Source organism: Cibotium barometz, chromosome 66 (genome assembly GCF_041138505.1).
Source record: "Cibotium barometz isolate CiBa-2024 chromosome 66, ASM4113850v1, whole genome shotgun sequence".
Lineage (NCBI taxonomy): Eukaryota > Viridiplantae > Streptophyta > Polypodiopsida > Cyatheales > Cibotiaceae > Cibotium > Cibotium barometz.
The window spans coordinates 5,682,298-5,706,867 of NC_141111.1; the positions used below are offsets into that span (position 1 = coordinate 5,682,298).

Consider the following 24,570-nt stretch of genomic DNA (forward strand, 5'->3'; position numbering starts at 1 on the left):
CACCATTCCCACCCACCCCCTTGGAGCCGACCATGCCTCTCTCTTTCAGCTTCAGCTTTTCCCGACCATCCTCTCACCACCACCGCCCATCTCCCACTACACCCGTATTCACTTCCACCATCATGGGGACTCTACTTACTCCCACCATCTCTACCGACACCTAACATATGTAGACCCCAATCTCCCACTAGCCAATCTCACCTCTCAACTCACCACAATCTTACACACCTCTGCCATAGCCGCATTTCCATCCACCGGATGATCTACTGCCAGACCTCCCACCGGCACCATGCCCTAGAACGATTGGTATGACAAGGAATGCTGCACAACACGTGAGCATCTCCTACGCGAGGTTGCAATTGGCAAAATCCGAGAGTGAGGTGCTCAAAGGATTAACCAATACACAACCAAACGTAAGAAACGAGCACAAGTTAAGGGCCAATACAAGGACTTATACCAATCTCTCAAAGGTGTGAACTGTGCTGAGGGCTGGAAGAAAATCCGAGAAAAACATCCACCCACACCCATCACATCTCCATCCATATGGCACACATGCACGATTCTCGTACGAAGTCCTGGAGCAGCCCCCCATCCCACCACCATCACATCCACCTTCTTCACACCCAACATGGTAGCCCGAGCCATCCACAGACTCAAAAACAGTAGATCACACGACCACAAGGACCTCTTGGCAGAGCACCTCTCCCATGCGGGGGAGACTCTGGCACCCCTCCTGGCTCATATGTTCAACCTGGCTCTTTCGGAAGGCTTCCCACCAACCTGGACAGCCCATGTTGGTGGACAGCCCATATCATCACACCCATCCATAAAGCCGGAGATCCCATGGACCCCAACAATTACAGGACTATTATGATTCACCACACACTTGCCAAACTTTATGGGTCAGTACTTGAGATTAAGTTCAACATACTGGCAGAGAGACATGAGCAAAGAGCAGCAGGGCAAGCAAGTCATTCTCTACTTTGGATTATATCTTCACCCTCCCAAACCAGCATAGAAGAGGCTAGAGCACGACATCGACGAGTATACTGTTGCTTCGTGGATTTCCGCAAAGCATTTGATACGGTGCCTCGAGCCAGACTACTGCAAAGACTCCAAGATTTGGGGGTACCATCAAACATGATTTGGGGGATCATACCATTATATGAGTCCATGCCCGGGAGGATTATCAAAGGAGATCTCCAGTACCATTGGAGTGAAGCACCACTATCGCCCACTCTCTTTGGCCTCTACATCAACGAGATTTCAGCCTTCATTGATACAAGAGGGGGAAGAGGTGTATCACTAGATAGCATCCTTATTTCCATACTACTTTATGCTGATGACATTGTGCGTATTGCAAATTCTCCAAAGGCTCTCCAGAGGCATCTTAACACATTAGAGGACTTTTGTGCACAACGGGATCTCACAATAAACCTTGGGAAAACCAAGGTTATGGTCTTCAACACATCCCCTCTTTTCACATCTCAACTGAGTTTCACCTGCATGGGCAGCCCAGTGGAGATTGCACATTCACTTCCTTGACTTTCAGTGGTTTGTCATATGAGATTCCTTCTTGTCCTTCCTTCGAGCGTTGCACTTTTACAGGACCGGTCTTCTCGATGAGCCACGCTCCAGAGGCTAGACTAATGCGAGGGTATGCTTCTCTTGCTCTCATGAGAAACAGTATCAATCCCACATGATATTATCCTGGCAGAGTTTGTTGTAGCACCCATGGTAGTAGAGGCACTCTACCAGGCAGTCATACATTCACAGAATCACAAGATCAGTGCCATGGCCCCCTGGAGACTCCCGAGGCTCGTGCTACAATCCTCCCACCAACTAGCAGCAAATGGGCACGAGTCATGGTATAGCCGAGTATGCACCTAGTTCACGAGGCAAGGACTCAAAATGGATCTCCTCCCCCCACTCTAGTATGATCTGGACTCCCCATTCATCATGCTCTCTCAAGATGACAGGAACCGGATATTAAATATGAGTTATTGGGACTATACATACAAGATACCTGGATCACAACACATGAGCCACTCTCACACAAGCGGCAGTACGACATGGATACTTTCATGAGGCTTCCAGAGGATGGTTTCATACTGAGGGCCAGATATCTTGACATATACATGTCACATGCCATGCGGATTCCAGATTGCAGTGGGCCAGTTGCGGGTGTCATCGCACCGCCTAAGGATAGAGACACAGAGAACCATGCAGATACCTCGTGAGGAGAGGATATGCACTATGTGCCAGCAGGAGGTCGAGTTAGAGGAGCACTTCATATGCAGGTGCACCGTATATTATGAGATTCGAGGGAGGTTCCACTGTCTTTGCAATGCATGGGCCTCTTTGTACTAGAGCTTCATCGCCTCAAAGACTCGCTGATTAGGGAGTCGAGACCTCATGGGAGACATCCAGCCCGGCCCTAGACGACCATCACTCAGTTCTTCCAACCACGAGAGGACGCCCTACCAACCATGGATGACATACACATAGCCTCATCGAGCCACACATTCTCGAGTGCCCGACCACCCGCCAGACCCCACTCTAGTGTGACTCTAGACTCGGCCATAGCACTAGAGCGAGCCCGACGTCCCAAACTCCCTGGACCTCGCCAACAACAGGGACATCAGCCCCAGCTTGATGAGATCTTGGAGAGGCATAGAGCCACCTTCCCACGCCCGGTGGATTTGCAGGGCCAGTTCTTGGATACATTATATCCCTAGCTCGATTAGACCTTAACTTGGGCTTCGTGATTGCGTTGAAACTCTTTAACCAGGGCCTTAGCTTCTTCAAGCTTCCTTATTTCTTCTTTAGCATTTGGATATCCTCCAATCTCATTAGTCTCTCCCTTGCAGTTTCTTAGGCATGCCCATCCTATTTCGGCACTTTGCCACCTTCTTCCTTTGATTAGGTGGTTCGGTGTTAATGGTATCTTCTTTGAATCCATCCTAAATTATGACCATGGTGTTAAAATTACAGCAATGTGATGAGCTATGGTGGACAAATGCTAGAATCAACATCATTAACAAAGTGATTATATGATAATTAAGATGTGATTAGTGAGTAATTAACAAATAGCTTAATGTAGGCATGGATAATCAAAAACCAGCAAATTCTCATTACACGCTAACCCCATGCTCCACATCCTTGATGGCCCCCTCCCCCTACCGGGGGGTTAGCTCCATTGGTTGTATGATGATGATGGTCCCACTTTATATCATATGGCTCAGGTTTGACATTCCCAGCTCATAGCTCTAGTTTTTTGTTCTCTTTCATACCATGATGAGATTACATGGACACTATTGTATCGCTTTTGGTCTCATAGACCCACCGGGTCTTTTGAAGACGTTTAATATCGCCCTCGCCCTCTATCTTTTTTTTTCCATGGAAATGTGTATGTATTATGTACAGCTATCTACAAGAGCCACATGGCTGCCATCTCAAAGTCCAAAGTCACATGCAAGAAAGGAAGGAGGCTAAGCAGCCCCTACCATCAAGAATCTAGAATCCTAGAAAGGAGTAGCCCGTAATGCTCGAATCCATGGGTCAGCTTTAAGCTGATCAATCACATGTCCCTTGATCATGGAAGAAATCTGCCAGAGCAGAAGACCCCGAATGCGGCCAAGGTGACCACAAATGCCCATCACAGCATCAAAAAAGAAAGCATTCCTGGTCAACCATATATGCCATGCCCCCCCAATCCATCGGAAGAAGTCAAAAATCACATCATGCTCTGGCTCGAGCAATCCATTTGGGGCCTGACCGAAGACCCACATAGGTGCCATCACCTCGGCATGCTGAACAAAATACTAGATCCGAGACAGATAATCCCAGACACATCTAGCCACCGTGCAGTGAACAAAGAGGTGACTAGATGTCTCCATACAGGTGGTGCAGAAGAAGCAATATCCCCTCGCAATTTTTGTTTTTTCAAGTGGCTTCCCACCGGCAGCCCACCGATTAACATTCTCCATAGAAACACCTTCCCCTGGAATGGCAGCTTAGAGTGTCATCCCCAATCTGGGACTGTCCTCCACCATGTCTTAGATTTCCTCTTATGCCATTCCTTGTTAACTTTATCGGTGACCCATGTTTTACCTTCCACCATCCTATGATAGACATCATTCGCTGTGACAAGCATGAGATCACTAGGCTTCACGAACATCCAATCAATCCAAGGGACATGTATATCCAGAGGCGGGATATCTCCCATGGGAGCCAAAGTATCCTGTAGGGTGGACCACAAGCCTCTGTAACGGCACCCCAAAGTACTGTCGTATCCAGCGGAAGGAAGACAACCTCTCCCCAGAAGGGACCAGCCCATCTCGAACTCTCACAAGGCCCAAAACAGCCATACGATTTAATTGTCTGCGCTTGCAGCTTTTATTCGCCCAGTGCACCACTCTCGAAGAGACAAACAATTCTCCTTGCAAAGAATTCGCCCCCAATCTATTTTCCGGTGGGCTCCATTTAGTACGAGCCAATACCTATTGCCAAGAGGCCACCAAATGAGTCAAGAGGAAGGAGGAAGGAACCTTACATACATCGGAAGCATTTATCACATGCCACCATGATGCGTCAATATGTGTACGGCCCATAATGCAAGCCGACCTGTTGCAACATATGCCTAGACATGAGCACCCATGGCTGATCCAGTTGGAGGCATAGATCTTGAAGCAGAGTCCACCTGTGAGCTACCATATGCAGCCTGATGTCTAGAATAGCTGCTCCCCCCATACGCTAGGGTGTGGTGATATGCTTCTATGAAATCCATGTCTATCCTGGGAGATTCCCCCATCTTTTCCACAACATAAAACCAATGGGCTGCATGAGATTTCCCAATATTTTCTTAGACCAAGGCAACAAGGGTATAAAGTATGAGACCATGCCAGTCATGATACTTGACCGACTTTAAGACGAACATGTAGCGGCCAACCCTGACATTTCCAGTACAAAAACTTATCATGGATTTTTCTAGACATCCATGCTAGCATCTCAGTGTGGGGAACATCCACCCCAACGGGGTATCCAAGGTTATGAGTGATATTCCCTTGATGCAGCACAGTCCCAGTCAGCAGGCAGCAGCAGCCACCATTCAACCACCAGTCCTCTATCCCCATAGCCAAGAGCGTGCGCTGGCCTACCATCGTCATCGCGTGCTCACTTCACCCCTTGCTGCTTTTTAGTGCTTTGACACCCTCAAACTCAGCATTGAGCTCCGCTTTTTCAAATGCCACGTCTTCATCGTTTTTTTTTTTAATGTGTTAATACACCTTAAGTGGCCACGTCATGTTCCAATAGTGGCTCTGCCGGGGTGCCTTCCCGTTTTTCACCACCACCAGCGTCTGCTTGTTGCGCTACCTAGAGCACAACCACCTACACAACCTTCAGCACCGCCTCCGCCTCCTTGCCTGTCTAACCCAACAGCCGCCTTGACATCTGTGCCTACGCCGCCATCTGCTGGTCAATACCGACCGTCATTCACACACATTATACACGACAATACCCACCTGTACCTATCCACGACAGCACGATTTTAGGGCGTCTCAAAAAGGAGGTAAAAAAACTTCTAATTAAAAATTCCTGCAGAAATCAATTTGGGGGTTTTCACTTTTTCACCAAAATTGGCTAATTGAAGCTGCTTGTACTCTAAAAGTTGGGGGTTTTGCAAAAATCAATCAAATTGAATTCATAGACATCCTTCAATTTTGGGCTTTTTAAAAAATTTAGCAATTAATTCCTAAATTGCTTGTAAAAATTGGGACTTTTGTATAATCCATAATTTGCCTCACAATTTGAACCTACTACAATAACCCACAAATTGGGGTTTTTTCCCATTTTGACATTTTTTGGGATCAATTGAGGGCTCTAGCCCTATAGTTTTAAGCGTCATGGACCAATTGTCTCAAGCAAATGTTCCCATCATGGGCTACATCAACTTTTTTTTTTTTTGGGGGGGGGGGGGGCATTCATGCCGAGGACTTCACTGACAACATCGACAGAAGAGCAGAAGTGTGCACACGTGTGCAACAACTATGCAGGGAGCATCTCCATACTTGGGAGATTTTTCCCTAAATATTTATGTTTTTATGTGCGAGTGTCATGGGTCCTTTGCCAAGGCTATTCCCCGAAAAAGATTTGTAATAAATGTTCATTTTGTGTGCCTTGTTTAATAAAAAGCTTCGTGTTTCCATTATTCCAAGTAGGAGCCACGGAGGTGCCTTAAGTGCTGGACTTGCTACCTCAATTGCATTATCTAATTGGAGGGCTATCATGACACAGAAGTTGTACATGTGATGAGTCGGCTCTGACACAGCATGCGATGGAGTTAGTAGATAGTATCTTTCTTTTTTTATCTTTCTTTTTTTCAGATCTCACCACCTTCGCTCCCAAGGAGAGTTTGTTGGATATTTCACAGCAAGTGTATGTGTGAGACCACCCCTTAAAAGGTGTTTGTGTTTATACATATGAACCCACTCTTATGAGTGGATAGGATAAGTGTGCCACGTGTGTGTGTGTGTGTGCGTGTGTGAACCCACTCTTATGAGTGGATAGGATAAGTGTGCCACGTGTGCATGTGTGTGTGTGTGCGTGTGTGTGTGTGTGTGTGTGTGGAATCTTTCTTCGATTGCATGCAGGTTGACCAAATAGATCATGATGTATATATGTCTTATATTACATCTTCACTTGATGTACTTTGGGACTATCTACTTTGGATAGTCATCTTGTAAATCTAATATAATTATGATTCCACTAAAAAAAAAAAGTGTGTGTGTGTGGGGGGGATTTCTTTGGGTCATAAGATAGGATGATGTCGGAATGCACAGCGGAAAAGAGATGAACTGTTGTGAGAAAGAAAACACAGAAGTGTAGAGAGAGAGAGAAGCTGTATAAACTCTCCTATATACACAAGAACCGCTACAAGTGAATAGTGTGGGGACAAGGCACACTATATATACACCCTGGGGAAGGCAATCGGCCAGTAGCAACTGGGCCAACAACCCCCAGATGTGCACACGACTGGAAAATACCAGTCAACCAGCAGAAAATGGCAGTCGGCCAGTATCTCAACAAGTCGACCAGCATCACAATAGTCGGCCAGAGATAGGACAAGTGGGCCAAAAAAAGATAGGCCACAACCAAACAAAATAGGGAAAACAACATGGAAAATGAGGAAAAATGGAGACTACTACCTGGGTGGGCACACCCACAACACAGGCCCTTACTCCCTACTGAGTAATATGGTACAGAAAACAGATGACTTCTAACACCCCCTCTCAACTCCTCCTGGATGTGGAACCAACCCCAGTGAGCTGGAGTGCTGAGACGGAGCATCGCCTAAGGAAGAGACTTCGTGAAGAGGTCCGCAGTATTGTCCTCTGTCGAACAATAGATAAGCAAGATGTCACCAGCTAAAATCTTCTCACGAACAAAGCGATATTGTATCTCTATGCGCTTGGTCCGGGCATAGAAGACTGGGTCCCAAGCAATAGCTATACAGCTCTGGTTATCGCACTCGATGACCGTGGGTTCCTTTTGTGGAAACCCAATCTCGCCAAGTAACCTCCACAGCCACACAACCTCGCAAGCAACACCACAATTAGCCCGATACTCTGCCTCTGTAGAAGACAAGGTAATAGTTCGTTGCCTCTTGCTACTCCAAGAAATAGCTCCTGAGCCAAGGGTAAATCCGTAGCCTGATGTAGATCTCCTCCTGTCTGGACCTCCTCCCCAATTTGAGTCACTCCAACCCCAGAGTCTGACTCGGTCCTGCTACCCCCTCCAATAACATAGAAGAGTCCAAGATCCTTTGTACCCTGCAGACACCGCAAGATCCGCAATCCTGCGTCCCAATGAGTCTTCAAAGGTGTCTGCATGAATGAGCTCAACAGCCCCACTGGAAAAATCAAGTCCAATCTGGTGTTCAGCAACCAAATCAATGAACCAACAAGCTTCCAATAAAAAGAGGCATCAACCTGCTCACAAGGATCATTGACTATAAGTTTGGTATTCGGGTCCGTCGGTGAAGAAATAGGCTTGCAGTTCTCCATCCCAAAGGCCTCCAGCAACTCATGAACATACCGCTGCTTATAAACAAAGAACCCCCTCTGGGTCTGCCAAATCTCCAATCCCAAAAAGAAATGGAGTAAGCCTAAGTCCGTCATCTCAAACTCCTTTGACAAGGCAGCCTTCGTCATGGCTATGTGCTCCACATGACCGCCCGTGAGAATAAGATCATCCACATGAAGGATAAACAAGGTGACCATACCACATTCCCAAAAGTGATACAAGTTCAGATCTGCAACTGATCTCTGGAAACCCTTCCATAGAAAGAAGGAATCAATCTTCTCATTCCAAGCCCTGGGAGCCTGCTTAAGACCATACAAGGCCTTCCATAACCTATAAACCATCCCCTTTGATCCCGGAACCTCATAGCCTAGAGGTTGTAGATTTTACATCCATCTGATACACCGGCCACCGCTGAGAAGAAGCAAGGACAAGAACTATCCAAATCCAGGTCATCCTCGCTGTCGGTGCAAAGGTGTCCTCATAGTCAATGCCAGGCCGCTAAGCATAGCCCTTAGCCACAAGTCTGGCCTTGTGCTTGTCCATCGACCCATCAGACATATACTTGATCTTATAGACCCACTTGACACCAATGACTAACTGTTTTGACGACCTCGGAACCAACTCCCAAGTGTTATTCTTCTCAATGGCTTCAAGTTCCACTTGCATGGCTTTCCTCCAAGTCTCCTAAGAAAGAGCTTCCTTAACACAAGTGGGCTCTTTGTCCCGAATGATACAAGACATCAAAGCATAGTTCACCTGTAACAGCTCCTCTGATTGACCTTTGTCACGAACATTGTACGATCTTCGAGGTCCATCCTCTGTGGTCCACTCGGAGGGATACTCCGTAACACCTTACTCCCAAATGGTGTCCAACAACCACTTTAGTACTCGAACAGAACGTGGAGCCTCCCGCTACTGCTAGGGCTCGTCTCCAACCTCGGGCTCAACCTCCACAACTGACTGAGTACGGCTGGCTCGAGCAATAGCCTGGGAATCAGGTGGTGCTACATCTTTTGCACCTTTGCCACCCACTCTAGAACAGCAAAGATGGGATGCCAAGGATGCTCAAGCACATGCTTTGATTGCCCTTTCATGCAGAAGGCAGGTTATACCGCACATTCGTTCATGCACTTTTGCTAAGGGTGCATGGGATGTACTTGCATCTTTGTATCAGGTTTGCAATGAGGCTCGTGTTGCCTACCTTCGCAAGAAGATTGAGTCTGAGCATATGGATGAGGGTGATTCAATGGACAAGTTCCTTACCCGCATCAAGGATTTGCAAGAGCAGCTCATCAACATTGATGAGGTCATTCCAGATGGTTCACTTGTATCTACAGTGCTTCAGGGTTTGCCAGAATCCTATCAGGGTTTTGCTACTACTCTTCGTCTATTCATGAAGGGTAATCCAAACTTGTATACCTTTGATGAGTTGGTGACTCTCTTATTTACAGGAGGAGCAATCTCCTTCTAACAGGACTACTATGCTTTTGCTATTCAGACATTTGGTGCTTTTGATCGAAACAAAGGTAAATATCTAGGGCTGCATCTAGTGGTAAGTCTAAGGGCATACCAGATGCCCAGAGCTTCCCACTGGTGATCAAAGAAGAATAGAAAGCTGAATACTGAGAAGTGAGATGAGACAGCAAAGTGATGGCCATATCCTCTGAAGTGTTAGAAGTCATCTCCTGTCTAGTTTTATACACCAGGGCCTTTGTTGTGGGTGTGCCCGCCCTTATGAGGTGTTTTCCCATTTTTCCCCACTCTCCGCATTTTTCCCCTATTTTTCCCATTTTTTCTGAGGCTTGGGAGGGCTGCCAGAGGGTGCCAAGAGCAGTACAGTGCTGGCCGACTGGGTGTTTATCAGTCGTGGGCACTCTTGCTGCTGGCCGACTGGTTTTGATCAGTTTTGGGCACCAGATTGCTGGTGGACCTTTTTATCAGTTGTGGGCTTTTTCTTATGCTGGCCGACTGCCCTCTAGGGGGGTATATATAGGTCCTCAGCCCCCATACCTCATTTGTATCATTTCTCGGGATCTTCTTGTGTATATAGAGCAGAGTTACACGCCTACATCTGTCTCTCTCTTGTGCTGTTTTTTCTGCCTGCGTTTTTGCTCTTGTGTTCCCAGATTTGGTCATCATCTCCGCTGCATATTCTGACATGGTATCAGAGTCCTAGGCTCTAGATAGGTCTTGGGATTTGTGTGAGCAAGAGGGGGCTGTTTTGTGGCTGATTGGTGGACTGTTTCGGGCTGATCGGGAAGAGGAGAAGCAAGAGGAAGGCGGGCTGATTTGCTAGACAGCCACTTGCAGGTTTTATTTCTTCTTTGTTCCCACCCACCCACCCTTTTCAGAGTACATCCCCGCTATGGCAGATCTATTAGAGATGGCCGAGAGACATGTGAAGATCCCGACACTCCCCACGTTCCCAGTGGACCGTCAGTTGGACGGGAGCAACTACGGCATATGGAAGGTGATGATGGAATCCGTTTTGGAGTCTTACGACCTCGCCGATTTCGTCGTTGTTGGTGTTCCACGGCCGGAAGTAGAGGAAGGGGAGTTACCGTCAATCCGAAAGGACCAGGAGGCCCAGACGCAGATGTGGGATCGCGTCAACGCCAGGGTCCGTTCGTTTATTTTCCTCAACTGCACACCGCAGGTAATCAATCATGTAAAGCATATGACGCTGGCCAGAGGTATATGGCAGCATTTGGCCTCACTTTACAACAGGGTATCGCCCATGAAGAGGATTTCCTTGGAAGTACAGATGCGGGTTATGAGCCCTGCAAAGTCGTCGACGATGCGGGAGCATATTAACAAGCTGCAGGCTCTTCAGCAGGAAGTTCTTCAAGCTAGGAAGGAGATATCGTCAGAGGACATGGCCATAACGTTGCTGTCACATTTGCCCTCTTCGTACTCAGCATTCTACTCGTCGTTGATTACCAGTGGCAGGCTCAGCACCATCACGTGGGAGGAGCTTGTGCCCATGGTCTTGGACCAGGAGGAACGATTTACGACCCTCCTCAGGGTGGAGGTTCGGAGGCCTTAACTGGCCAACGGTCGAAAGGCCGTAACACGGGCAAGGGGAAGGCTTCGTCGAAGAAGTCTTCTGAGAAGATGTCCGTTAGTGACCGCGAGAAACTGAAGGCAGAGAGGACCTGTAATGATTGTGGCGAGAAAGGCCACTACTGGAGGCAGTGTCCCAAGCGGAAGACCGAGAAGGGTGAAGACTCCTCAGCAATCATGAAGACTCCGGCTTTTGTGCACCTGGAGGTGATGGACACCGATGTTTCATTTTCTTCAGGCAGGGAGGAGATTGGAGGACTCTCCGCAACGGATACTCGGGAGTGGATTCTCGATAGTGGTGCTTCCATGCACATGACTCCTTCCCGTTCCGATTTACAGGATCTCTGCAGGCTTTCTGGTCATATTCTTACTGGTGATACGTCCACTATCCCAGTTCACAGTGAGGGCAGGATGGAGATAGTTCCTGATGGCAGAGGGGGAAAGCATTCCTCCCAGGTGTTGTATGTTCCGGCACTTGGTTTTCATTTGTTGTCAGTGCATCAGGTTTGCAAGACTGGCGTACGGGTGGAGTTTGATGAGCATTTTGCTGCTCTCCGGGACAAAACAACAAGCCAAGTGGTTTGGGAAGGTGGAGTGGAGAATGGAGTTTACAGGCTTTCAGCACTCTCTCTCCCAGGTCCTCAGGATTGTGATGAGTGGCAGTTTGGTAATGGCTACTCAAGTGTGGATACGCTACAAGTACGGGCTTTCCGAGACCAGGTGGTGGATAGCTTACCAGTAGATGGCAGCAGTTGGCAGGAACTTTCCAGTACTGAGGTTGGTAGTTCTTGTGTTCGTGAGTCAGAGGAAGCTGAACAGGTCACTTATGCTCTGATGTCTCGTCGTGTTCGGGACATAGAACTTCCAGTAGTTGAGGATGTTCTTTCCACGGGGACCTTTCGGAAAGCCAGGCAGGTGGCAGGTGCTTACTTGCAGAAGGAGGTGGTTTCTCCAGGCTTTGTCGTTCCGGATTCAGAGGGGGTGGTTGACAGGTTTCATCAGGTTTCCAGGACTTGCTTGTGCACCGTAACAGGTGTTGATCCTTGTGAGCAGTGTGATGTCTCTGTGACTCAGAAGCTGGATGGTTCATTGATCTGGTTGATGGACACCAGATTGGACGGGAGCTTCCTGATGAGGCGGTTGAGCTCATGGTTGCAGATGTCTCTTTGTGAGGCAGGATTGCGTTTCCTGTGGTTTCTGCAGCATGCGAAGGATCATGGACTCTTGTACATAGGAGGGGGATTGTTGGATGGAGTCCGACTCCGCGGATGGAGTGACTCAGTTTGGGGAGGAGATCCGGACACGAGGGGATCTACTTCAGGAGCAGTTTTACAGAGCAGCAGGAGGAGGTTACATTGCAGGTTTGGGCTTCCATTGGAGGAACCCATGGTCATCCAGAGGCACTTTGTTCGTGAACAGATCGTTGCTGATGACATCTTGCTGGAGTTCTGTTCGACGGAGGACAGTACGGTGGACCTCTTCACGAAGTCGCTCTCAGGATTTGCTCAGGCGGCACCCCAGCTCCCAGTGGTTGGTTACACAGCCAGGAGCTGAGAGGGGGTGTTAGAAGTCATCTCCTGTCTAGTTTTATACACCAGGGCCTTTGTTGTGGGTGTGCCCGCCCTTATGACATGTTTTCCCATTTTTCCCCACTCTCCGCATTTTTCCCCTATTTTTCCCATTTTTTCTGAGGCTTGGGAGGGCTGCCAGAGGGTGCCAAGAGCAGTACAGTGCTGGCCGACTGGGTGTTTATCAGTCGTGGGCACTCTTGCTGCTGGCCGACTGGTTTTGATCAGTTTTGGGCACCAGATTGCTGGCCGACTGCATTTATGCAGTCGTGGACCTTTTTATCAGTCGTGGGCTTTTTCTTATGCTGGCCGACTGCCCTCTAGGGGGGTATATATAGGTCCTCAGCCCCCATACCTCATTTGTATCATTTCTCGGGATCTTCTTGTGTATATAGAGCAGAGTTACACGCCTACATCTGTCTCTCTCTTGTGCTGTTTTTTCTGCCTGCGTTTTTGCTCGTGTTCCCAGATTTGGTCATCATCTCCGCTGCATATTCTGCCATGAAGAACATCCTGCTGAAGAGCCTGGAGTTTGTTGATGTGCTCCCGCATCATCGAAGACTTTGCAGGATTCATCACTCACATCTGCACTTCCAAGGAAATCCGCTTCATGGGTGATACCCTGTTATACAAAGAAGCCAAGTGTTGCCAAATCCCTTCGGCCAGCGTCATGTGTTTGATGTGATTGATCGCTTGGGGTGTGCAATTAAGGAAGATAAAAGAATGCACACGGGCATTGACACGATCCCACAACTATGCCTGCGCATGCCATAATTGGTCCCATCCAACTGTCGATCCACCGAGAATGTAGGGAGGGTGGGGATCTTCACATGCTTCTCAGCCATCTCAAGCAAATCTGCCATCTCAAGGGTTCAAAAGGTCTTGTGAAGGGAGGGCGGGTAGGATAGATCTTGAGCGGATCCAAAAGGTTTTGGATTGGCCGGTACCTCGGATTGTCAAACAAATCTGTTCGTTTTTAGGATTCATTGTCTTTCATAAGAAGTCAGTGAGGGAGTATTTTGACACAACCATTTCCCTTTCTAACCTCCTCAAAGGACATGGACGAAAGTTCAACGTTCTGCTCCTATTAGTTGGAATGAGAGGCTTGATAACGCTTTTAATAGGATCAAGCTTATGGTGAGCAATGCACCAGTTTTAGCCATACCGGATCGTGGCAAAACATTAGTGGTTGAGACTGATGCTAGTGATTATGCGATAGGGCTACCTTATTTCAAGAGGGCCAACCTGTGGCTTTTGAAAGCAAGAAGCTTGATGATACCTAAGTCAGATGGCATACTCAAAAGAAAGAGTAATATATGCCGTTATTCACGCATTGAAAATTTGGAGACATTACTTGTATGGATCCAAATTTGTTGCTTTGACCGATCATGAGTCGATCAAGTATTTTTATGATAGACATTAGTTGAGGGGGAAGAAGGCACAATGGGCACACTTGATGTAGGATTTTGACATGGAGATTCCGTATCGGAAGGGTAGCTTGAATAGGGTGAATCTTTTGAGTTTCACCGAGATTCAGGTTGACCTTTATGATTCCCTAAGAGGGCTAGCCATGTGCGACTCATAGATATTTTGGTCGATTTTGGCGGAAGGTCCAAGCAGGTAGCTCCTTTATTACATACTAGAGCTCAAGGATCATTCCACCTGTCAAGGTGGCTGGAGGTTAGTATCTTATTCGGAGCGGACTGTTGTTCCGAACTGATAGGGTTTGCATGTCAGATAGTGCTAAGATTCGGAGGAGGACCCTTTATGACTCTCACGACACTCCTACAGCAGCTCGTCCATGTTGTTCCGAACTGATAGGGTTTGCATGTCAGATAGTGCTAAGATTCGGAGGAGGACCCTTTATGACTCTCACGACACTCCTACAGCAGCTCATCCGCCGTACAGTGGACCTATGATTTGGTAAAACATATGTTTTATTGGGCCAAGACGAGGGCAAAAGTCTAGGATTATGTGGTAAAGTGTCGAATGAGTAAGGCTAAGCACCTTAGAGCTAGAGGACTGTTACGTCTCTAGGGATCCCTTATAGTAAATTAGAGAGTATTTCCATGGATTTTATCACCAGTTTACCATGCACTCGCAAAGAGCATGCTCCCATTTGGGTGGTGGTAGATAGATTGACAAAGATGGCAAGATTTTTACCCACAAGGAAAACATTAATGGCTCTTGAATTGGCACAATAGTTTGTTTACATGGTTTACCTTGTGACATAGTGAGTGATAGGGACTCGAAGTTTACTCAACACTTTTGGCAGCTAGTCTTCCAAAAATCTGACACCAAGCTGAGTTTGATTTCCTTTGATCATTCTTAGTCAACAGGCAGACGAAGAGGGTGAATCAGGTTTTGGAGGATATGCTTCGTGCATACATCTCCAAAAGACCATCAGATTGGGAGAGGTGCATCCCGATGGTTGGATTTTCCCATAATAGTGCTAAGCATGCAGCAATTGGTTACGGCCCATTTATGCTCATGTACAGATACCAACCTAGATCTTCGGGGTATTCATAATGATGCGGCTAGGGATTTCTTGGCAAATATGTAGGAGATGCTAGCCAGAGCTAGAGATTTTATTAGGAGGTCTCATAACAGAGCACGGTTTTATGCTAATCACAAAGGGAGTTATCTGAGTAAATGTTGGTGTATTTGTAAATACACAAGAGTTCAGAGATGTTATGGACAGGGAAGGTTAGGAAGTTCATCCCCTAGGTACTGTGGACCTTTTCGGATCCTTAAAAAGAACGGAGAGAGAACCTATAAGCTAGAACTACTTCAGAATGTGAAAGTCCAAGGAGTCTTTCATGTTAGTAGACTGAAAAAGATTTTGGAGCTAAGGATAGCATTGTCGACTCCTCGAGAGCTTGTTGAGGTTGAGGACTTGTCCTATGTTCCACATGAACCGGAAACCGTGATTGAATTCATGGAAAGGCAACCTAGAAATAAGTTGATCTGTGAGTATAAACTTAAGTGGAAAGATAGGGCAAAGGAGGACTCAACTTGGGAGATAGTTGCTAATATATAGCATAGGGTCCCTGGTTTTATTGCTTAGACATATTTTCTTTCCAAGAGTGGAAAAGTTTGAGAAGGGGAAGTATGTTGTGTACCTGGAACTAATCCTCGGATTAGCCAGCCTAATCCAACAGGGATACAGAACCCTACGATTAGGAATAGCGGGCCTAATCTAGGCTCCAGCAGAGTTACAGATTAGGAATAGCAGGCAGATGCAAAGGGCTAAGGTTCAGCATCAATAAAACTAGGCTACTAGCTATCTATAGCAAGTTCGCTATTTATAGCGGTAGTTACAACTATATAGGTGATGCCTTGGGTTATTATTGTGTAGTCAGTCATGTGGTGCACTTCTGATGGGTTTGTGCTTGGACCATAGTTTCTACTCCTACCGTGGACATGGCAAATCTCAGATAGTCTTGCCGAGGGCCCCTGTGGGCAAGCACTACTAGTATGGGACACCCGTGTTGATTGGCATGTATTTGTGGAGTGGAGCCTTAGCCCCTCGCTTGGGGGTGGTGGATCAAAGTACTGGTACCAAAGAAAGTTTTGATCACTGTTTATGCCATGTCAAGGAAAGCTGCCATGCTATCACGGGGCACCAAGGCATCCTTCCAAAGTAATAGTCGCCCTCTTTTATTGATTAACCATTCGTTAATATATATCCCATCAATGAATGTTGACTGCCTGTCCTTTTTAGCATATGAAGCTAAGACTCTGGGGGAGCTGCTCTTTACCTGCAGCTGGGCATTAAAGAAAAAATTATTACTTTAGATTTCTAAGTCTGAGAATAGTCATGATTGCAGAGATGACATTGGGTTTTTGTTGGATAATTTAAGTATGCACTGAACTTGCCAAACAAGGTAGAACAAGAACTGCCAAGTCTGAGAATAGTCATGATTGCAGGGATGATATTGGGTTTTTGTTGGATAATTTAAGTATGGGAAACTGAACCTGCCAAACAAGGTAGAACAAGAACTGCAAAGTCTTACATATCTTACATATCTTGTGTGTGACAAAACTGGCCACTCAAGCAAGTTTATCAAGTCTTCAGAAGTCTTTATATTTATTTTTGCCATGTTCTTGAAAAAGAAAGAATTCAAGATGTTACCTTCCTCTCATCAGCCAGTTCCCCATCAGAAGGACCAAGTGCGAAAAAGGATGAGACATAAATAAGCTTCTTGACTGTGGATGTCTTCCGCACCGCATTTACAACGTTCTTTAACCCATCCACATTCACCTATATTTGAAAGGACTCAATTTTAAGTTTGGTTACCCAGACATTCACAGGGCATACAAGGGAACAAAACATATACTTGGGCAATTTAGAAATTACTAAAGCAACTACTTGTGGCTTTGCCACACAACTTTGGTTCTTTTTGATACTCCTTATTGAGCAGCCTGTGAATAAACAGCATGATTCTTGATGATAATGTAAGTGAATTGATGCAAAAAAATTGCAAAACATGTAATACAAAATTTTGAGTGCAAACATTCCCAACAAGAATCTGCTAAATTGCCTAACTGATTTGGTATGTCTGCCTTTAGACCTTTGGGCTTGACATTTCGTATATCCTAAAGATTCTTAAGGTGGCACAAAGTATTCATTGAACATGTATCAAAACATGGGATTGCTTGACATACATGGATATATGAATGCGCATTACATTCATCTACAAAACTCTTGTGATCTTGTCAAGGTAATAAATTTCATGGCAGGCCTGATTCATATTGATCTACCAAATTGAACTCTTCAAGGACGTCCCTTTCCAGTTAAAAGTAGATGCATTCAATGCTTGATATGGGAAGAAGTATATTTTTAGGTCAATGTTATGTTGGTGGATCCCAAGCTTTCAAAATCATTATTGTGTAAAACAAAAATCATGTTGTATCAATGATTCAATTGCTATATGGTGGAACATCAAGATCCTCTAATTATAAATTATTCCTCACCACCCTCCATTCCTACCTATTCATCTTCAATCCTTAATCACTCTTGTATGTCTAAAACGCCTATCCTCCACCTCAACCTTCGTCACCCTCTCTCTGGACTCATGTTTGTCATGAGGATCTCCGCACAGAGCCCTTTGCCCACCGGCACCACGTATTACATCCCATTCTTGCAAATCTTTTTAACAAAGCACTTTGTGAAGGCTTCCCTCCCTCCTAGCCACACAATGGCTAAGATCAATCGCGCAATACTAGAGGACATAATCAGCTCTACGGCAAAGAGGATGGGACATTGAGCATGAGGCCATGTAGGCTTCAAGAGAAACCTATCCACACTACACCATATATTTACATTACGGGCCTATCATAGAGGAGGCAAGGTCACGAAAGATGTTGTATAGCTGCTTTGTGGATTTTCACACGGCCCTTCACTCTGTCCCCCGGTCCCACTTGATAGGATCCCAGCAAGAGCTCCGGCTGCCACATGAGATGACTTAAGGTGTACGGAAATTTTTATGAGGCCGTACTTGGCCGAGTATATGCACCCGGTGGCCTCTCGGCAGCAATATGTAGCACTATTGGGATCAAGCAAGGCTACCCACTCTCAGCTACACTCTTTGGGGTCTATACATTGATGAGATTGCAGCGTTTGTGGACAGTTTCGGAAGTACAGGCTCACCATTGGCCCAAGCAGTAGTGCCCATATTGCCTTATGCTAGATAGTGCAGAAGTATGTCTACATTCAAGTCACTTTTACAGGCCCAGTTTTGCATGATCACAACAGCCACCACTACCCAACTAGCAAGGGGGCATGCCTCTCTAGCCAATACAAACACTGTTTCCAAGCACATTTCCAAGAGCCCCATACTAAGCATTGGCTCTTTGACACTTTAGTACGACCAACAGCTACGTATGGTGCAGCCTTCTCAGGGCAAGGCTGAGGGAAGGATCAGTGGAGGAGCATAGAGAGGCTACAAATGATGATGATGTCATGCATGATCACAAGTAAGCCATCTGTAGTATGTACCATATGACATTATAGGTGCAAGGGGTGGCCCCATTGGTTACAAATGCCCTCTTTCAGACCGTCACTTGCATCAGCATGTATACACCCCTAACAGAGATAGCCTCCCACTGCTAGCACTAGAGTCCTCTATGCAACTATATCACGAGAGGGAGGGGGAGCAGGTGAGACGAACTGGATTGCCCTCCTCCTCACTGACAGGGCCCACCACCATTATTGACACATGCATGGTATTCGGAGATAGTTGAGTAGTTTCATGCACATGGCATACAGATGGACTGTCTCCACCCATTTCAGTATAGTGGCCAGCCTAGATTCCCCCTACCTCGACCTCTCACGACATGTAATAAACAGGATCATCTGGTTAGATTTACTTGGACTACACAAACATCAAACATGAGTGGTGTTGCTATGTCAAAGGTTAGTACAAAGTGTGAATAGTATACAGATCACTTCTTGAGACTCTCTGAGGATGGATTCATTGAGATCATGGGATACATACAAATACACATCACATGCTATGCATATCGCGATTGGCAAGCTCACAGTATCCTCCCACCGCCTCAGAGTAGACTGTAATTCACCCCACTCGGTGTGAGCACGTATTGGGCACCATCTCGTAAATAACAATCGCTTAAATGGAAACATCACAAAACATAGACAAAGCTGAAAAATGAAATATGCTCAAAGACACCACGCTAGGGCTGGAACCTCGGCCGGAACCCCCTAAATACCAAGTATATTATTGAAGAATTTTATTTGTACAATGTTCCACTGGCTATGATTGCCAGATTTGCCATAAACAAAAGATGAATACAAATACCAAACAGTGTCGGTGGTGATGATTCTGTTGATGTGGAGTCTTCCAAACAACTCCCCACCTATCACTGGAGGGAGGCAGTCTCCAAACTGGTGTTCCAAAACCACATGCGTCACTGTTGTGCCCGAACTAGCGCCTAGATTGCATCCTTACGGTGATGGGAATGCTAAAAACTTAGAACCGGCACCGGTGGTCACTCCCGGGCACAAAAACAGATAGCAACGGAGTTGTAGATGAATTTTCATCACGTAAACTAAAAGGATTGGTCACGGGAGCCATCCACAAGCACAAACAAGCACTATAGATACGCCCGAAACAGTCCTAAAGAAGTATGACCAACCACCGGAAAGGTTTGACCAGCTCAAAATAGGTTATCCAGCACCATGGCCACATCAAGGGCAACACACGAAGGCCAAACAGCAGCAAATCCAGCTGCATGTTGGTGACGGGGCACCCGTATAGAGGCCGCCCAGGTGAGATAACCAAGAAACCGATGCGGAGGGGTGTAGCACGGTGCCCTTCTGCGAGGGATCACGGTGATGTGCTCAGTTTTGCAAATGGTTGAGTGTAGCCTCCTCTATGAGGAAAAACAATGGAGAGCTTGGAGTGCAAGAAGATGACGATTCTGCTTGCAAGAGAGGGGGAATGAGTCGTGCATGAATTTTTAGTTGTCCATACCAACCTTTGCCACATGGGTGGTCACCCCTCACTTATGGGGTGCCCACCCCACACATTGTGGCCACCACGGTGCCCAAACAGAGTGCCCACCATGTTGGGCCTCGAGCACTTAAATAAATTGCCCACTCAATTTTTAATGAGAGCGAATCTACAAAGGCTATAAACATTACAAAGCATTTTAATAAAATAATACAAGAGTTTTGAGTGCACTTACCACATGTTCACATGCCACAAAACACATCAGATTTTAGGGCATTCACACAGTTCACAGGTAGAAGTCCCAAGCTCGTGAACTGGACACTCATAGTAGGCAAACACACGAAACAATTTCAAACATGTAAATAGGTGTGCATGTGCACATTGTTATGAGCAAATCTCAAGGTCATGGAACAAGTACACTGGCATTTTTAGGCACAAGTTTGGCACATCAAAAAGCACAGAATTGCGATCCTGGGCACTCGGATCCACACGCTAGCCACAAACGAGCACGAAGAACTAGGATCCCAGACACTCAAATCCACATACACTAGCCACAAACCGGTACAAGAAACTAGAGAGGACCATTAAGGTAATCAAATGGTGACATCCCTCCCGACTTCTAAACAATTGGCCTCAACTAAAAAGCGTCGAGGTACACCTAAAGAAGCTATGGAAAGTCAAAGAAGTATTCTTTGTCAACCCATTTTGCATCATCTAGCTTTCTCTCCTTGTGGAAGACTATCTGCTCTGGCTGAAGTATTTCTTCAAGCTCGTCAACCTCCCGCAGGTCTTCTGTGGCAGGTTCTTGTGGATCTGACTCCACATACTTCTACAATAAACTCACTTTTTAAGGCATTGTGAATCCTCCAATGATCAGGTAGTGCTAACCTGAAAGTAACTTCATTGATATGCTTGATCACCTTAAAGGACCCATAATACTTGGTGGAGAGCTTAGACACACTCCCTCTTTACTTGGCTCTTGCGAAGTCTTGCTTTCTAAAATTTCAGCAATACCCAATCACCCTCTTCGATGTCCATCTGCCTTCTATGCTTGTCTGCAGCCTTTTTATACTTAACTCGAGACCTAGCAATGGTTGTCAGCACCTGTGCAAAGACCACATCAAGATCTCAAACATACTAATTAGGAAGCAAATATCTCATCCTTGGTGCGAAGGATGGGTGGCAACATCACTTTACCATTGACAATAATTTCAAACAGAGCCTTTCCCATGGAATCATATACCATGTTGTCATAGGAAAACTCTACAAGCGGTAGATACTTCTACCACACGGTCTTTTGATCTACAACATAGCACCTGAGAAGATCTAGCACGGCTGAATTTGCAGCCTCACTTTAGTCATCCATTTATAGGTGATAAGCCAACGAAAAAACCAATTTAGTGCCCACGTTATTAAAGAGATCCCTCCAAAAGAGGCTCATAGTCCTAGGATTTCTATCCCCCACAGTGGACTTCGGCATACCATGATGGTTGAACACTTGTGCAAGAAAGAACTTCACCATATGCTCGGATTTGATGGTCTTCTTGACAGGCAAGAAATGTGCTTGCTTGCTAAACTTGTCCACAATCATCCAAATAGCATCATTACCCTACTGGGTCCTTGGTAAATCCATTATGAAGTCCATAGCTATGCTTTCCCATGGCTGCGAAGGGAATAGGCAATGGCTGAAGTAATCCCGGAGCCTTTTGCCTATCAAATTTCACCTTTTGGCAAGTAATACATGCAGGTACATATGCTTCTATGTCCTTGCACATACAGGGCCATATGCTTCTCTCTAGAAATTTGGTTTGCGTGAGAAAGTACCTTAGGCTTTGGTGATCTGTCTTCACCGTAAAATCAACCCCAAGAAGATAATGTTTCCAAATGGTGAAGGCATAAATTACAACCAATAACTCTTTCTCATAGATGTCCAAAGAAAGCTCGGGATCGTGCAAACAACGGCTCTTATAAGCCATGGCATGTCCCTCTTGGTTAAAGACAGTCCCAATACAATTTCAACAAGCATTACACTCCACACTAAAAGGTTTCTACAAGTCCGGAATTATCAACACCGGCCCACTTATGAGTGCTTCCTTAAGTCGGAAGAATGCATCCCTCTCATCCACTCTCCATTTGAACACTGTTTTCTTCTTGGTAAGCTCATGAAATGGCGAGGCAATCAAAGCAAATTCCTTATGAAGTGCCGATAATACGAGTATAAGGCAAGAAAGCTTCGTACTTCATGTATGGATGTCAACTCTAGCCAATTGCAAGCAGTATCAAGTTTTGTGGGATCCATCCTTTGATACGATGTGCCCCAATAGTGTATTTCTAAAATTCATTCTTTTTGCCATTTATAAAGAGTTTATGCTTGCGAAGCTCTCTAAAAACTATGGCCGAATAAGCTCTATGTTCCTTCTCATTTTCGGAGAATACCAAGATATCATCAAAGAACACCTCTGTGAATTTTCGGTGCTCGTGGAAAATGCAATCCATTATTCTATTGAATGTAGACGGGGCATTCCTGAGACCGAACGCCATGACTAAGTACTCATAAAGCCCAAAAGCTGTCCGGAATGCCGTCTTATGCACATCCTGCGATACCACATGTACCTAGTGATACTTGCTCTTCAAATCAATGCGGCTAAAACATGCCGACCCATCAAGCTTATCAAGAATGTCATCTATGCACGGAATCGGAAAGCGATTCTTCATAGTAAGCATGTTCAATGCCCAATCGTCAACACACATGCTGAATGACATTGTTATATATTAATAGTAATTAATGTGGAAATAAGCAAGTGCTAGGTGGTTGTGTAAACTAGCACTATGTGTAGGCTTTAAATAATGCAATTCCAATTTGTGTGAACAACTGCTAGTGTGCATAAGTCTTCTGTGTAGCAACAGCCTCTTAGAAGGATATTATGTAAAGTAGTGATGTGTGGCAAAGTGACACCTATTAGGGACACTTGGCATCATATTTGGCATATGGCATATGCGGTGGCAGCATATGCTTCATCTTTGTAAAGGGGGTCCCTCCTATAAAAAGGGCCTATCTCTATCATGAATTTATGCTTTCCACTACTCTTGTATTCCCTCAATCCCTTTGCCCTTGTGTTGATAATCTCATTGGTCATCATCTCTCTCTCTTCTCCCTACTAGCTATGAGCTTGCACTCTTGCACTAGACACACCTCACCCATCTTGCAAACAATTGCTATCAGAGCTCTTTTGTCCCATTGTCTAGCTGCAACTAGTGGAGCGCCACCACACAAAGTCCGCCGCCGCCAGCCAAACGGGCGGTGCTAGTGTCCAGCCAACCACCGCAGTCAGCCCAGGTCCGCCAACCAAATGGGCAGCACAATTGTAACTCACACCACCTTAGCTAGCAACGGCTCTACTCCCGCTCCACTCGGCCTCACTCCGCAACTCTACTCCGCCTCCACCCATGGCTCTAAGATCAATTCTGCCAACTATCTGCCTTGGCCCAGCAAAAGCCGCTCAGCCACATCCAGCTCTAAGATTGCTTCAGCACGAGCTCCTCCCACAGCTCTTTGAGTAAGCCTCCGCTCCAGCTCAACCCACAGCCTTGTTGTGCCTTGTGCTTTTGAGGGAAACAAAGAAGAAGAAGTGGATCAACTCACACCAGCATCTTGCATCTTGTTCATAGAGGTACATTTATTTTGGGCCTTTCTTTTGCATACACTTTTTTTGACACATTCAAATCCTCTCTGCTGCATATTTGGGGATTCTTGTTCATAAGGGAAAGATTTGTAAAGTGGAAGCATCCATAAGTAGTCTTGTACTTGTGCAGATCATCTAGGCACTCATGTTCCCCTGCAACACTCCCGGAATCTTGTGTTAACTCATTCAAGTATACACCTTATTTTTAGTATACTTTGGTGATCACACCTTCAATCTCGTCATATCCTGTTGCCTTGTGTGCACACTCCCGTAACTCTCTCCTTCTCTTACTTTCCCAAGAGCTCACATCAAGGGGGTTTTTCATGTTCCTTATTCCCTCTCCAGTTTTGGAAAATTCTCTACTGTGAGGATGTCGCAAAGAGCAAATACCACTGATCTTTATGGGTTTGGTAAGTTCATGACAACTGAAGATCGGCTTGACGGTCCCAACTATTCATTATGGAGTTTCATGATGAAGAGTCTCCTAATAGCCAAAGAGCTATGGGAGATTGCCACCATGCAAGACCCTCCTCCTACAACAACTCCTGACACCTCCCCGACAGCATCAAGGGAGACAGAAATTGTGGCACAAGTGGTGTCAAGCATTTCAGCATTGCCGCTTCAACCCACCGAAGATCAAAGACGGTGGGATTCCCATGATGATGGCCATGATTGCTCTTTCAATTAAGCGATCCA

At 46.0% G+C, this 24,570-nt stretch overlaps 1 protein-coding gene across 3 annotated transcripts in view; it reads right to left on the minus strand.

Moving 5' to 3' along the window:
* FLDH (NAD(P)-binding Rossmann-fold superfamily protein) overlaps window positions 1-24,570 on the minus strand; it is a 132,493-nt gene that overhangs the window by 77,658 nt on the left and 30,265 nt on the right. For all 3 annotated transcript variants that reach the window (XM_086797497.1, XM_086797495.1, XM_086797494.1), the window contains exon 2: window positions 16,852-16,980. In XM_086797497.1, the coding sequence (XP_086653623.1) occupies window positions 16,852-16,980 (129 nt within the window). The remainder of the gene's footprint in view (window positions 1-16,851; window positions 16,981-24,570) is intronic.